This window comes from Lepidothrix coronata, unplaced genomic scaffold, assembly GCF_001604755.1.
Source record: "Lepidothrix coronata isolate B3197 unplaced genomic scaffold, Lepidothrix_coronata-1.0 Scaffold178, whole genome shotgun sequence".
In the NCBI taxonomy this organism is placed as follows: domain Eukaryota; kingdom Metazoa; phylum Chordata; class Aves; order Passeriformes; family Pipridae; genus Lepidothrix; species Lepidothrix coronata.
The window spans coordinates 135204-152067 of record NW_016690358.1 but is presented as its reverse complement, the minus strand read 5'-3'; the positions used below and the strand labels follow the sequence as shown (position 1 = coordinate 152067).

Genomic DNA, 16864 nt, shown 5'->3' with positions numbered 1-16864 from the left:
CAAGTGCCAGAGGCCCCAACTGCCAGTTGAGTGGCCCGTCCATCCCACATGACAACCTCCAAACCCAGTGGGCACCATGGGACGGGGAGCAGATCCTCCCTGGTTGCTCTCAGCCTCAGAGGAGATCCCTTCTGCCCAGACTTCTCCAGCATTTACTGCCTCCACCCCTTCAAATTTCCCCGATAGCAAACCAACCCTGTCGCTCTGACAGTGAAACCATGAGGGGTGGATAAAAAAAGCACTCATAAATCCTTTCTCACTCTGGAAATCAACTGGGTTTCTCTTCCTGGAGGTACTAACATAGCAAATCTACAGCCGCTCCCAGTCCTCCACCCCAGCACTTCTCTGAACTTTCCCCAAACCTTTCCCACATGAATCAATCTGAAGACAAAGCTGGCAAAGCCTTCCAGCCCCCACCAACCACTTCCACCACCATGCCATCAGGTCCCATTTCTGTGCTTGTCTCCAGGTGCACCAGGAGAGCAGCTCCCAGCACATCCACCGGGAGAGGGGCTGCTCGAGTGACCTCCTGTGCTTAGCTGGAGTGAGTCTATCAGCTGTACAGCTGCCCAGCTTCTCCTGGAGCAGCATGGAGTGACTCTGCTCAGCACTGTTCATTTTATTCTAGGCTTGCAAGGTTTGGAGATTGGTTCAGATAAGCATCCTCAAGCTTGCACATTTATCTGCACCATCTCCCAAACAGCTTTGATCTGCAGCATTTGGCTGCAGCTCTCAAAGTTATCTTGAGAAAGCTTGTTCTGGGGAGAGTCATTCTTGTGATTAACAAGAAAAAGCTTTCTTAGTAGCTTTGAGCATTTCCAGCCCTGGCTGCAGCCAGGGAGTGCAGCAATGTCTGCACACAGAAAGAAGGGGAAAGCCAAGTGAGCTCCTCCTTAAAACTTCACTTGGGCCCAGTTGTCATTTCAGCTAAAATCTGAGGTCCGTTATTTCAGCTTGCTTTTTTCCCCCACTTTCTGTTTATGGGTCACTTTACATCATCCATGTCCTATGCAGAACTCCCAGGAGAAAACCTGGCTGGGCTGACCAGGGAAGCAAGTCACTTGATGGGCTGGGAGGACCAGGGGAAAGGATTTGTCCAGTTGAGGGCAAGTTTTAAAAGGCACAATATTGAATTCAACAGCTGAAACCAACAGCCCCTCTAAAACCCCTAATGAAGGAAACGAGCCGCACGTAAGGACGTGTTAATGGAGTCAGATGCTCATTTTCCAGTTCACCTTCTGCTTGGCCAAACATTAGGAAATATTGGTTGGACCGAAAAGTGTCAAATGTAAGTCCTGCTCTTTAAACACCCCAGCGAGGATCCTGCCATGCTCAGCCCACCTTCACCCCATGCAAGACCTCTTCCTTGTGAGAACAACCAGGGAGGAAGATGGTATTAAGTAACAGGAGGACGTACAGAATTAGCAATGGAGTTTGTAGCAGGGAAACTACCCTGAACATATCCTGCTGCCCTCACGTAAAAGATAAATACACATTAAAACAACCACTACTCAGGGAGGGGAAAGAAGTGTGAACAGCAAAAATATGTACATGTGTTTTAAATAATTCTTTTTAATTGTTGAGGCAGTAATACTTGGTTCATGGAACTGCAATATACAGAGAGGTGAAATAAATAGCTTATATATATATAATATATATAATATAGCTGGTTTTAAAATATTCCCTTATCATTGGTGTACTAGGTCATCTTGTAGTCACTTGAATGTATTTAGCAGCATTCTCCAGAACTGAGCATAATGCAGGATCACAGAGCCGTGACACCTTATGTCGTCAGGAAGGTTACAGAAGATCCATGCGTCGAGAACTCCACAGAAACTCACTCACTGCAGCACACACCATCTTGTCTTGGGCCAGCGGGCAGCAGACAATAAATAGATTACTGCAAAACCGGCACTTTTTGGGGCAGGGTCTCAGTAACTTTGGGAAAGAACTTTGGTTTTCTTTGGTTTTATTTATTTATTTTTAATAATTACTTTTTTTTTTCCCTCTGGGGATATGCTTGAAAAGTTGTCCTTTCCAAAGAGCGAAATAAGCACCTGTGTGTCATCAACAACAAGAAGTCAATTTAAATAGAGCAGTTCATTTCGTTTTTCAAGTCACAATAAATCCCGGACAGCTTTCCCCAGCATTTGTCATCTAGTCTTTTATTAATTTTTTTTATTTTTATTTTTTTTTAAACACAATGTACAAAAATAGAGCTTCTTCCTTATTTTTAATGTAAAAATATTCCTCTGGTGCAGTTTTTTTTTTCTTTTTGTGGTTTCTTATTGTGACACTGTTTTTAATCTATTTTTAACTGGGGTTGGTGGGTCGTATTCTCTTAGTCCTCTTGGTGACTGTTGTGTACTTGAAAGGTTTCTGTATCTCCACTTGCCCCTTTGGGTATCTCTTCATAAAATGTACATCTTGCTGGTTTTCCCGGGTTTTGGGCCCTTTCCGCGGCCTCCCTTTTTTGGTGAATCCAACATACCAGCCTGAATATTTTGCAGACATCAGCGCCGTGTAGTTGTTTTCTAGGACTTTTTCAATGAAAACACACTCCTTACTGGTGCCATCAGGCTGGAAAAGGAAAAAAACAAGAAAAGAAAAAATTAATTATCCAAATGCAAGCTCAGTGACCAAAACCCAATTTGAGACAATAAAATCATCACATCTGGACCTCTTTTTTTGGTTCAAACATTGTTAATAGGAGTTGTAACAAGCATCAACTGAAATAGACTTTTTTTTTTTTTTTGAAACATGAAAGCATGAGGTCATCAGTTCTTTTTTTTTTTAAATACTCTTATGCAAGGAGACAAAGATTTTTCAAAGACAACAATTAAGTTTATCCAGTCCAGCTCCTTCACCTGCAAGGAAAGCAAGACATGTAGCTTTGCTTTTTCTCATTAGGTAAAGAGGATGAATTGAACTCATGCCAGGGAAACATCACAATCAGCAAAAAACAAACCCCAGAATGTCCTATGGCCCAAACAACAGCGTTTCCCTTTCTACCACTTACTTCTGGTATGTTTTCAAAAATGCCTCATGGGCTTGCACCCATAACTACCCAGATCCCACTAAGATCATTACAAGCTTTAGTTTAAGCCTTCACAGCACCTTGAAAACTCTCTCCCACCACATCCCAGGGTGACACCAGGCAGATGGACCACCCGTGGTGCTCAAGGGTGAGCCAGAGGGGTGATAGAGGCATTGAGGTTCCCGACCCCACTCCAGCTCTTGGGACCCTGGATAGCCCTGAAGTCAGTGGTTATTTTGGAGACTCTGCACACCCTAGGCTTGGCTCTGACTCACAACCCAGAGCGACACCAGCAGGGGAAGGGGCTGTTCCCACACTGGAACAGTTCCTAGATGAGAAGGCATCCCACTGGCATCCTAATGTGCCTGTGGCTGCAGGACCGCATGGCAGCAGCATTCTCAGCCACCAGACCCACCCCAGCTCCACTGCCAGAGAGTGGGATATGCCAGTACCTGATTTACACCTCTTGTGTCACAGGGTAGGTTTCTGTTCGGAAGAGGGTTTCATTGCTTGTTGCACATGGGACACGATCCCTCCTCTTTCCCAATGTTTCAATCTCAGACTGAAAACTGCCACCCAAAGCTCCAGGAGCGGGCTTAGGAAGCCACATCCCTAAAGCACTTTCCTCCTCGCAGAGGGAGACAGGATTAGCACTGAGCTTCTGAGCATCACTGCTGCTCCCCAGCCGCCCCACAGCTGGGACTCCTTTCCCCATGGAGCCACTGATTAGAGATTTTGGCAAACTGGGCTCAGTTCAGCTTGAAAATCAACACTAATAGACCTAGAACTGGGCTTTGAATGCAGCAGAATGGATCTCTGCCTTTGGAACTCTCACTTACACAGTGTATGCAGCATTGGAGGGAATCACAGCATCACACAACAGCATCTTCAAGTCCTTCAGCACAGAGGAAATTCTTCTCACCCATAACCTTCTGTCAGAAAACATATTTTGCCCTTTAACTGCTGAGTTACTCGTGCTGCACCTAGAATTTCACATGTTGTCATGTGCACCAGTACTTTGGTTTATACATGAAAAGACATCAGGGAGTAGATATGGCGTAACTGTGATATGGACCATCATACAGGACTTATCTAATGCTCAGCAAAGCCAAAGGAAGATTTCCATCATAATATTAGCCCAAGACAGTTCCCCACTGGTCACAGAATCGCAGAACATGCCAAGTTGGAAGGGACCCACAAGGATCATCCAGTCCAACTCCTGGCCCTGCACAGGTCCATCCTCAAGAGTTACACCCTATGTCCAAGAGTATTGTCCAAGTCAATTAGTTTTTCAGTACTGCAGGCATACATATGCTACTATTAAACTCTCTCCACCCAAATAGTATCAGACCCTCTCAGTCTTCAGTCATTTCAATTGTCATGCCCCAGGGCACACAGAACAGCCATAGCAGCATGACCAGCTCAGCCCCTGAGCTATGGCTGGTCTCAGGCTCTGATCAGGGGTTCCTCTGGGCACAGAGCTGAGCCCTGCATCTCTTTCCCAAGGACAGATCAGCCTGCTCTTCCAGAGAAGCCTTCCTAAAGAGTCCTGCACAATCACAGTGGAGTTTGGTGCAGTTTGTGGGAAGGGCAGGGGATCACGAGACAGGAGGGAAACCATGCTGCCATGCTGCTCAGGCTTCCCTGCACCCCGATCCCCAAAAAACTGTGCATGAGCTACAAACAGAGCTGCACGATGGGAACCATTGGGCACGATGACCCAGGCTGGAGTCACACAGGCAGCAACAGAGGATGGCTGGTCATCAGCAGCCCCCAGGACGAGCCATTCCTCCATGACTTAATGCCTTTAGCAGAGCTTCAATTCCATCCGTGCAACATGTGATGTTTGCCCTAAAGCCAGTAATGCACATCCTGCCCAAAGGGTTTCATTACCAGGGTAGGTTTCATTAAGAGGGCAAAGGAAATTCTGGCAGCTTTTGCAACAACTATGCTAATGCAGAGTCTGTACAGGGGCTCTGCCATAGGACCAGCAGTCTCCATCCCAGACAGGCACAAAGGTCCTCATTTTACCATCCACAACTGGAAGCTCACAAACACTTTAATGAACGGCAGAACTGGGCAAAGCTCAGTGGTTCCAGTTCCGGGGGGGGTCATTCTCCAAGTCCTGGGTTTGATCAAAGCCACATGAGTGGGAAAGGGGGAAATCAGTCGACACCACAGGGTTCCACAGGTTTCAATGGGAAGCCATAAAACCAGCCTCAGGTTTCTCAGGGCTCAGCCCACTACAAACCCTTCCCCAATGAGTGGAGAATTTTTAAACAATAACGTGGCTGAGATTCAAATCCACTCAAACCCAGGTGCTGGTGAACTGACCGGATCCATACCACAGAGGGAGCAGGTAATTGGAAGGGCTGTACCCCCATGCTCATGGAAAGGGACTGGACTTGAGCCCTGACCTTGTTGCTAAGAGAATTAAGGCTTTTTCAAGCAATTTGGGAGGTTTCTGCTTGTACTGCAATGTCAGTTTCTCATGAAAAACGAAGACTGGAATGAAAAGAAAACATATGTAGAAGGGGAAACTTATTCTACTGATAACAAAAAAGTATTTACTTATACCTTCAAATTTGCCGACAGAGCCTAAGACGGAGACAGGAGGTGGAAGAATAACGAGGTGCAACTTCAGGCCAACCTCAGGGCTAATTTGAAGTAAACAAGGTGCATGAGATAAAATAACTTTGTTCTGGAAGAGGAAGAGCTAAATGATTTGATAACATGAAATTGCAGTAACATTTACAAGCACCTTGAGATAAATCAGGATAAGGGCCTCACTTCCCCAAACAGAGCATTCCTGTATGTGCTAAGACACGCCAGAGACAGACAAATGATTTTCAAACACTTAGAAGATAATTTTAGAGCATCTGTTATAATCCCCAATAGAATAAATCATTCGCACATGTTACCTACACCACAAAGATCTGGACCCACAGCAATCTGTTAGGGGAAAAATTGATTTATAAGGGTTTTCAATACTTTTTAATCATCAGGTGTCCATCACAAAATTTTATCATGTCCCTATTTAAGCCATAGCCAAATCACTGCTTGGGTCTGTCAGTCATCTCCTCACTCCTCCAAAGAGAAGGGGGTGGAAGAGAAAAGAGAGACAGCTTTGGCCAAGCATCACTCCCTGCTCCAGCCACAGGCTCACCCTTCCCCAGCAGCTCCCAGTGCAAATGATCCAGGGCTGCACCCTCCATCACCGACGTCAGCCAGGAGCTGCTGCCAAGATGCATTTCATACATATCGTGCTGGCAAGGATGCACCTTGCAGAGCACTCGCCCTTCAAAACATGGAGCTTTATGTTTTGAACCAATTCTTTACAACAAAGTTCTTGAAAGCCTCAGAGCTGCACAGGAGCCATCTGGCCCAGTGGCCTGGCCATAGGATGGAAGAGGACCCACAGCCAGTCCCACATGCCCACATCCTCGCAGGGCAGGCACAAGAGCTTCGCAGCCCCAGCTCCCTGCTCAGAGCAGACACAGAGCAGAGGCACAGCCCTGCTCCTGTGAAGGGTATGGGCTCTTTGCAGGTCAACACCTCCTGGCACCTGTGACGAGCCGCCACCAAACTGCCAATTTTGCCCCCAGAGGCTGCTGCCTGGCCACATGATGAGGCCACACCTCCACAGAGCTGACACCTTGCAGATCAGTTCTTTGCAGATAAATAATTCGGAGCATATTTAGTTTAAACACACCTCTACCACTCATGGGAAGATGTGGTATCTGTTAGCCAAATTTCTGATAAATTACTTATAAATGCCTGATCTAAATGTCACCTTCCACAGACACGTCTGGGACATCACCCAGGTCTGCGCAGAGGCAAGAAAAGCACAGCCTGAGCAGCATGAAGTGCTGGCTTCCATCTCTGGAATAACAGCTGGGGAGCAGCCCCAGTGGCAGTGAGCCACTGCCCAGTGCCAAGGCAGCAGACTTGAGTAGTCCCAGTCTTTTTATTGAGCAGGGTTAGAACAACAGCAGCCACCCAAGGCTCACCCTCCAGTAAAGGGTATCTCAAGTCTTTCTACACCATGGACCAACCCCACCCCGTGCGCAACAGAAGCACAGCCAAAGGAGCCACACTGGAGCCAGGGGCTCTCTGAGCACCCTGAGCTTACCAGGGAGCAGCCTCAGATTGTTTGTGCAGAGCATTTGGCGACAGGCTCTCCAGTCTTAAACGTGAAACATGTTGAACTGACACTAAAGCAGAATTAAGTGCCAAAGCATTTGCTACTTCTACAATTACACTCCAGAGCGCTTTGGTGCTCCTGCTCTCTTTTTTATGACCCAACTTGGTCTTATTGTAGTTTGGCTTTCTCGTTTTAAGTTCTCCAAATGGAAAGGATCAAAGAGCTCTTTGTTGTCGTAGCAGGAGCGCTCCTCGGAGCGAGGCATTCCTGCCACGAACAGCTTGCTGCTCAGGGGGAATTTGCGGCAGCCTCTGTGCCACCAGCCTGAGCCAAAGCATTAGCAGGTGCAGCAGCCGCCTCCGCCTTCCCCCATTAGCCTGCCATACTAAGCCACCTGAGCAGCTTTTTATGGGAAAGGGAGGCCAGGGCAGGTTTTCTCATTTATGCTTCCCAAATCTGGCTCAGTGGGCACCGGCAAATCCAAACTTCACTCAGCTTTTACAGCAATAATAAGCTCGCGCAAGTGGCTTGGGGAACACCACAGCGCGGGGACAGATGCCTCCAAGACTGAAAGGTTTCTCTGTTTGCAAAGATCAGGGTATGAATTAAGCCCTGTGAGTGATGCTGTGCTAAGCTGTTGTTAGCTAAGCTTATGTTAAAATACTTCCCCCTCCTCAAATGCTGCTGCAATTAGGAGCTCTCCGGGTAAGTGACTGAAGGCATTGGTGATGTGCTGCAAATGAGAAAAAACACCAAACCCCATGAAACACATCTGTGACAACCCAGGAATGCCAGCTTGGCACAGGGCACAGCAAGACTCAACCCCTCAAGTGAGAAGGGTATGAGTCTCTGTCTAATTATCACCTTTCTGCCAGCTCAGCCCCCAGGCTCGAAAACTGTCAAACTGTGGTGATACCAGTCCTGCATACAAGGGAGAGCCTCTATCTCTGCAAGGGAAGCAACCTCTCCTCCTAAAAATCCTGGAGCAGGAAAGTTACCACTCAAGCAAAAGGTTTCCAAGAGGTGCACACACCAAGGCTTTTTCAAGGAAAACCCCTGAAAAAAGACCTTTCCTGCAACCATCCTTCCCTCCCCCTCCACAGACAGACAGACAGAGGGGTTTCTCACGCAGTGGCACCCCACCGTGCTGGATTTCGTGCCACCCCACCGTGCTGGATTTCGTGCCACCCCCAGGTGTGAGGTACACTCACTGAGCTCAGCAATCATTTCAAAGGGTGCTGAAAATTTCCTTCAAACTCTAGCACTGTTTGGTTCACACAGTGCATTACATGGAAGAAATCCTGCTCTGTATTTCCTAAATTTCATAGCAATGACAGTAGGGAAAAGGCTTGGGTTTTCAGGAGAAATACAGCTCAGCAGTCCCAGTGAGCCACTCCTAAAGCATCTTGAGCTGAGGACCAAGGGCTGGTGCCCCCAGAATCACTGATAATCCCTAAAAGCCCCAGAGCTGTTTACCCAGCACGTGCCCAGTGACATATGGTTTTCAGGAAGCACGTTCCTCCTCTGTGGTTTTGCACAAGCTCAGCTCAAAGTTAGACAGGCAACACTCAATCTCCTCCAGATTCACTCCATGTGGCTTGGAAAATCCTGAGTGGAAGGAGGCAATGCAGGAGCTGTGTTAATGCCACAGCTTTTAGCACTGCCCCCTCTCCCCCTTCACACCCACACACCCACACACCCCTTTTAAAGGCAGGTCAGAAAACATGATGCCGAGGTGGGTACAGCAGCTGCCAGAGCCAGCAGTGCTGGGGGAGACAGAACCTCCTCACCACACAGGAGATCTGAGTGCTCCGTCACCCCCATGCACTTATGGGCATTATAAGGACAGATCCATCACCAGCATCCTGATGCTCAGTATCCTGGATTTATGACAAGGCATCCTGACCACAGAGACACCTCTTGACCCAAATGCACATTCCTGCTCCTAGAGCAGGTTGTAAATCAGGGAAGCCACATCCATAACTGCCAAGAGTCACTCAGCTTCATGTGCGTTTCCTCCAGCTCTCTGCCCTCTGAACCTGCACAATCCTCCGAGGAAAATACTTAGGAGTCATGATGGGCAGTTCAATAAAAGTGTCTGCCAGCACAGCAGAGAGGTTAATTATGTATACAAGACATCTAAGTGCATTCACGAGGCAGGGGAAGTAACACAAAACTCGTGCGGAGGAGATTCTCCAATGAGAGGGCACCTCTCTGTCCAGAGGCCCCGGTTCAAAGCAGCACTGCCCAGTCTGCCCCACCTGCCCACGTGCCCGGGGCACACCCCCGCTCTCCTGACAGCAGGCGAAAACAGGTCTTGCACATGTGGCACAGGACATCCAGGCTTGGCAGAGCCCTGTCCCTGACCATGCCAGACACAAGCTGCAGGAACCAAGGAAGGAAGAGAACAGTTTAAAATTTTTCTTTCCTTCTACCTTTCATTCCAGAATTCCACTTTTATAACTAAGTTCAGGAACCCTCACTTTGCCCTGGAAGAGCGTTCTGTCGCAGGATAAACATGAGGACACGGAGATGAAAGGAGTCTCTCTAGGGATGAACCAAGCAAGGCTGAGGTTACACCAGGACATGCCTCCTAATCTGCTCCTTCTGTCACAATCACTTTTCCTGCCAACAGTGCAGCAGGGTGGCCATATCCGGAATTAGGGCAAACTGGGCTGGCTTCACCTGGAAAGATGTCCATTTAGTTGACAGACTTTCCTAACTGCAACTCAGAGAACTGCAAATACTTACTATTAATGATGAGAAACATCAACTACTTTTTAAATGAACTTTATTAAACCAAAAGAAAATCTAGGAAAACTTAAGAAGTCAAAACTGTGGGTTTCTTGCAGTAGGAAACTACGGTACTTCAGGAGATCTGAAACCACAGTCAGGTTTCAGATGTGATATCTGAGCGGATCTATGGCATCTACCATTACCTGCACCTACCTGGTCCATGTGTGCTGAGAGGTGCTACATGTGATAAGAGCTGGGAAGGCATTTTTGCCCATCTGTACAAAGCACAGCCTGCTGGTTAAGTGCTCTGCTGGGGTTTGCTGGAGATTCTTTTCCAGCAGTCATTTTCAGGCCAGTCCTGAATTTTCTATAAGAGTCATCTAAGAGCAGCACCATATTCTGTGTAGGCTTGAATTCAATATACAGTTGTAGCAAGGTGGAGGTCGGCCTCTTCTCCCAGGTAACAAGCAAGAAGACAAGAGGAAATGGCCTTAACTTGTTCAGGTTGAACATCAGAAGGAAATTGTTAAACCTTGGCAGGGGCTGCCCAGGGAGGTGTTGGAGTCCCCACCCCTGGAGGTGTCCAAGGAAGGCCTGGCCGTGGCACTGAGTGCTCTGGGTTGGGGGACAAGGTGGGGATGGGGCCCAGGGTGGGCTCCATGGTACTGGAGCTCTTTTCCAATCCAATTGATTCCATGATTCTGTGATATGGGAGTTATGCCACTACTGGATTTTTTTTTTTTAATTGTTTAAAACATCAAGTCTAGATCACGAGTGGAACAGGATAATGGGACTAGAACAGTTGCTGACCCCATAGCAGGTCCTGGGTTGATCCCAAATTTATTCACGTTAAACAAACATGCACAGTGACTTTGTAAGTTATCATTTCAAATGAATGCAATCTCATCCAGCCAACATTCCAGTAGTGACACTGGTTTCCCTGGGGCAAGTTTAGATTGGGGGAATTTAGAACAAAGAAAGGTCATTGATTGTCTGCACGATGGCATTAGTTCTCTTCATGTCAAGTTATATTACTAAGAAAAGAGATAAATCCATGATCAAATCGAGTGCCATCCATAAAAATTGATCATCCAGAATTGTTCCAGCCTGTGAATGACCAACTTCCATCTGTACACAACAAATGCAAGGCTAGAGACTTGTCCTCCCTTAGGAAAGCTTAGTACCTTCTGGTATCCAAAAGACAACGTAAGAAAATTTCAAGAACAAAAATGTATTTGAGCAAGATCTACTTTTTTTGACCTTAAATTAGGTTTTTAACAACCACATCAACTGGACTATATTTTGCTATTGTTGGAGCACAGGTTTTATTCTCTACTTCAAAATTAGCCTCTGTTTTCTCACTTCATCTCCAAAAGCAAACTGAGATACAAGTAGAAATAGTCCCTGAAGAGCAGGACTGACATGACTGTGATCTCATCTGCATCCACTTGAAGAAGACAAGATTGCACTGCTTTGTTACAAGTTAAATACATCCGTGTATTTGCTAAGTAACACTTAGGAGAAACATCACCCTCAGCTTAGAAATGCTCAAGAGCAACAAAAAATGGTGCTTGGGAGATGAGATGCTCTGAGGAAAGCAAGTAAATTCAACTTGATAATTGTCAGCACAAGATGCACACAGCAGCACACCCTCTCCACTCAGAGAGGGTGAGGCATGACCAGGGCTCAGGGATCCCCATCAGTAATTTTAATTACCATTTAACGTTAGGGAACTGAAATATTCCAACATGACACACAGCTGCAGCCACCAAGAAACACAGGGGACAGGATGTTAGCAGCTTTATGGTGACACTTGCTCCCTGAACACAGAAAGGATTAAATTAAATTATCACGCAGCTTTCAAGAAGATGGCACTTCTTCCCTGGAAGAGGATACAGAGCTTCCAGCCATGAGATAAAGAAAAGATTTAGAAGTCAAGCTTACAAGCTTGGTCTGCAAAGTGAACCCTGACTTTGCAAAGCTCAGTCTGAGAGAAAACGGGGGCTTCTTAGGAATACCCAAAGGAAAGCACAGCGCTTCCTAAAGAGGAATCACACAGCTCTCTGTCCAGAGACAGCCTGGACACACAGGGCCAACACTCACAACCTCAGCAGAGCAGCTGGGAGTCTCTAGCATAAAAATAATATAATGAAGAAGTTTGATTTTTATTTTTTTTTTTAATAAAAGGACCTTCTGCTTTATTTCAGACCGAACACTTAAAGTATTATGGCTGTGTTAAGAAGCTTAGGTTAAATGGAAATGTTCATATATGGCTAAAACATGACTACAAGGACATCTTGACCATGTGGCTTGGCCTGTGAAAACACGTTTAAAGCATCGGCCCCATCTCAGATGTTTCCACTTGCACCCAAGGCAGCCCCGCTTGCAGGACTCACAGCTCACGTCAGGCACGGCTCCTCCATCCACTGTGTGGATAAAGCCAGACCTCCCATCCTTGCTCATCCCAAGAGGATCAGCATCCATTCAGGGTGCTTAGAAAATTGCAAGGACTTAAGGTAGCACTTAGCACAGACCGAAAATACTCACATTACTCTCACAAGATGCTAGGGCATGTCCAACCAGCACTGTCAGTGTTCTGACTGGCAAAGTACCTAAGCACAAACCCAACCCCAGCAGCACACTATCAGCATAAATGTACCTGATGTGCTCCATTTATGAAACCCGTGACATAAATGCACGAGACCACACAGATAAAATGTAAAAACAGCACAGACAAAGGATCAGCAAAGGGAAGGCACTGGCAAGTGCCTCCATGGTGACATAAGCCTCTCTCCCCATCCCCGTCAGTGCCATGAGCACCACAGCCTGCTGGCTCAGACAGCCTTCAGGGCTTTTGCATCCAAGCCTTGTGCACACACTGACTCAGTTCAGAACTGACGCGGTTTCAATCATTTGTGAAACAGTGGGGTCTTCCCCATACAAGCATGATGTTTTTGCCATCTCCTCAGCTTCTTGTGCCATGTGACCTCAAGCACTGCCAGCATTCCCGAGCCACCCCAGTTCTGTCCAAGAACTCTCCCATCACTCCTTCCCAAGACTTGCAGCTGTTCAGTGTTTATCAGCATCCTCCAAATGCTCTCTGTCTTCTGCACAAGGAGCTTCCAAATGACCTCTACTTTCCCCATGATACCAAGATCAGTCACCTGCTGTCCCACACCACCACAAACCAACCTTCCACAAAACTCATTACCCACAATCACATCATTTTCCCCTCCCCTTCCCACCTCCACAGAAACTGCTGTAAACAAGTCATCACAAACACAGAACCAGGACAAGGCCCATTGCTCATGACGAATATTAATGCTGCAAAGGTCCAGCGAGTTTGCATGAACTCCCACCACTCCAAAGGGAACTGCTGCAGCACTGGAGCCCATCCCTTTCTGTGCCACAGGAGCCTCAGCAGAACGAACACCAGGAAACAGTTTCGCTGGGCTCAATCATAAATGGCTTCTTGGGAATCATTACACAGAATCACAGAATATTCTGAGCTGGAAGGCACCCATAAGGATCATCGAGTCCAACTCTTAAGTGAACAGCCCACATGGGGATCAAACCCACAATGCTGGTGTTATGAGCACCAGGCTCTAACACAGTTGTGCCATGCAGAGTCAGGATTCCTGGAAAAGCTGGCTGCCACTGCTCAAGGGCAGGAGCTATTCCAGTGGGGCTACTGCTCACCAGCTGAGCAAACCCAGCACAGCTGTACCCACCTCAGCCTGTGACACCTCATCTCTGTGCCTACAGCAGAGCCACCACAGCCCCCTGGGGAAGGTGCACAGTGGGGTCTGGCCAGCCCTGAGCACATTACACCCATGACAAATTGTTATGAGACAGCGTGATAACAACATCCAACAGCCCCTCCTCGGGGAACTCCTCTGACACATTTCCGGCACTGTAAAGATCTGAAACTGCAACAAATTAATCAGATGATACAAATTCCATCACATCTAGCATCCACAGAAGCTTGAATGCAATGCTTCAGGTCAGCCAGTAATGGGAAAGGGGCAGCTGTGGAAGGCTGAAGTGCTACCCAAAGCCTCATTATCAGAGAATCACAGAACACAGAGCTGGAAGGGACCCATTGGGATCATCCAACCCAACTCCTGCCCCTGCACAGGACCATCCCCGAGACTCACACCATGTCTCTGAGAGCATTGTCCAAAGACTCCTGGAGCTCTGGCAGCCTTGGGGCTGTGCCCACTGCCCTGGGGAGCCTGGTCAGTGCCCAACCAGCCTCTGGGGGAAGAGCCTTTTGCTGAGATCCAACCTGACCCTGCCCTGACACAGCTCCAGCCATTCCCTCGAGTCTTGTCACTGGTCACAAGGGTGAAGAGATCAGTGCTGCCCCTCTGCTTCCCCTCGGGAGGATGTTGAAGACCCCAATGAGGTCTCCCCTCAGTCTTCTCTTCTCCAGCTGAACACACCAAGTTCCCTCAGTGTCCTCATACGGCTTCCTCCCAAGCCCCTTCCCCATCTCCATGTCCTTCCTTTGGACACTCTCTAATGGTTCAATCTCTTCCTTCCATTGTGTCCCCCCAAACTGCCCCAATGTTGAGGTGAGGCTGCCCCAGGGCAGGGCAGAGCAGGACAATCCCCTCCCTGATGCCCCAGGACAGGGTTGGCCCTCCTGGCTGCCAGGGCACTGCTGACTCAGGGCCAACTGGCCACTGACCAGGACCCCCAGGGCCCTTCCCACAGAGCTGCTCTCCAGCTTCTCGATGGTGTTTGGGGGGTTGAATGGAAGGAAAGAATTGCTGATTTTAGCTTCCACTTCTGCTTTTAATTTTGTGAGAATCTCAGCTTCTATGTTTTCAGAACAATAATTCAATTTTTTTTCCATGGGTTGCAGGAAAAAAGCCTGATCAGGTGAATGTAGAAGATTCCAATGGCTTACCCAAAAGAAAAGTGGTTTTGTCATCTTATTGCTTTTAAGACATTTACAATCTTGCAGGCCCTGATTCCAGATTTTTGGTCACTTGAGACTGATATTGAATCAGGTCCCTCTGTTCAAAGTATGGCAGGGTCCAAGACTGCTTGGCTTCAGGCTCCACTGAAGGCATTTATTTAGATGACTTAAACTAAAACAAACTCACGGGGGAGTGAAAGCCTGGGAACAACTCACTTCAAAAAAGGACCAACCTCCCCATATGAAGAACCGGATTGCAGTTCAAAACAAGATCTGAGTGAGACCCAGCAAAAGCCATGTCAAGTTTTGCTTTCAAATGAGATGCCAAGTCAGAATAGTTTATGGCTGAACATGCCACAGAGAGATCCACAAAACGCACACTATTAAACACGACACCCCACCAATTCTGGTCATGTTTATGTTGCAAATTCAGCATTCAGCTCCAGAAATTGTTAGGTTTTACAAGCCCCTTTCAAGCAACCTGAGTACTGTGCAACTCCAGGAAAAAATCTGGATAAGCATCAAACCCCTGTGAAACTCAGAGTTCTGCCCCAAATCCAAGACGCAGTTAGGTGTGGTTTTAAACATCCAAGCTAAGGAGGGTAAACACCTCATCTACTGCATCAGAGTTCCAAACTGCAAACCTCGGTGTGCCCCTGCCCTCGCCACACACCTCCCAGCAGCTCTGCAGCACACCCGGCTGCCAGGACAGCCCTGGCACACCAGGAGGACTCGCACCCTGCCATGCAGGACTGGGGCATGTAAAGGGCATAGGGCTCAGAGCTCATCCCTAAGTCTCCTTGCCTCAGCCCCCTGGCCTGGAGTCTCCACCAGCAGTGTTTCAAAGGCAGCTTTTCAAGAAATCTTAACCTCGACCTTGACCAAAGCCAACCGATGAAAAAGCTGCTCCAGGTATATGAGTAAGGCTTTGGAGAATCACCTGGTCTCTCCCACCCAGGTAAGTCTCCTTGTCCTACAAAGGATGGCTCCCACTGAAGCCCCTGGAGTTCCTGTAACACAACACATGCCCTCTCCCATGAGGCCAGAGGGGTTATAAAGGGCCAAGAGCACATTCAGGGGTCATAGCGGGTGCCTTCACTCCTTGATGCTGTCACAGTTTTTTAGCCAACTTTTCTGAGTAAACACACACATGCTTCAAGAAAACCCCTATTTTAAAGCTGTAATGTAAACAATCCCAAATTATTACTATCCCCTAAAGGCTACTGCTGGCAGGCATCAGTGATAAAGCTCTGCCAGAGCAGTCTGGCATCTAGCAACAATTTGTTTGTTGTCCTGCAAAAATACAGAGAGCCTTGCCATATGGTATTAGCAACTTTCTGGTAACATTAAGAAATATATTGGCTTGGAAAGCAGTTATCATACCAGAAAAAAATCTTATGTCTGAGAGGCAGGTCTATGCTGTAAGTGGCAGCAGCACAGTGGTGCTGGTCACGGAGAGGTGGCCAGCACAGCCATGCCACCTCCAGCCCCCAGCACCAATGACATGCTCCTGGCACTGCCATGCTTTGGTTGGCACAGTTTTTTTCAGGAGCTGGACTGTGCTTGAGGGCACGAGCTCAGCACTGCTTGTCAGTGCTTTGTGAGTGCTGAGAGGGCTCCAGCACTGCAGACGTGGCATCAGCAAAGCTGTCCCCGGAAGGCACCCAAATTACCTGTCCCCAGCCTGAAGCACTGCCTCAGCCATCCAACTGGCCATGGCTTCCTACCTTTCACCAAACACCTTTTCCCCACTGCTCACATTAAGCTCAGAGAAAAATTCTTTAACAAAAATAATGCACATCTACTACAATGATTTTGAGAACGTGTGGACACCAGGTCACTGAGGATTTTTGAAAGAAAACCTAAAGAGAAATGGTGCAAGTCAGCATGTGTTTTTGGTGGGAAACCACCTATTTTATAGAATCACATGCTCACAGGCTTCAATTCTCAGGAGCAGAACTGATGCAACGATGCAGTTCTCTCAGGATACAACTTTAGTGCACTCACTTTCTGTACAGCT

At 47.5% G+C, this 16864-nt stretch overlaps 1 protein-coding gene across 1 annotated transcript in view; it reads right to left on the bottom strand.

Moving 5' to 3' along the window:
* Window positions 1–2272: 2272 nt before the first annotated feature.
* The window catches only part of FGF18 (fibroblast growth factor 18), a 73718-nt gene continuing 59126 nt past the window's right edge, over window positions 2273–16864 (bottom strand). The window contains exon 6 of the mRNA XM_017830401.1: window positions 2273–2580. Coding sequence (XP_017685890.1) covers window positions 2314–2580 — 267 coding nt within the window. The 3' untranslated portion in view covers window positions 2273–2313. The remainder of the gene's footprint in view (window positions 2581–16864) is intronic.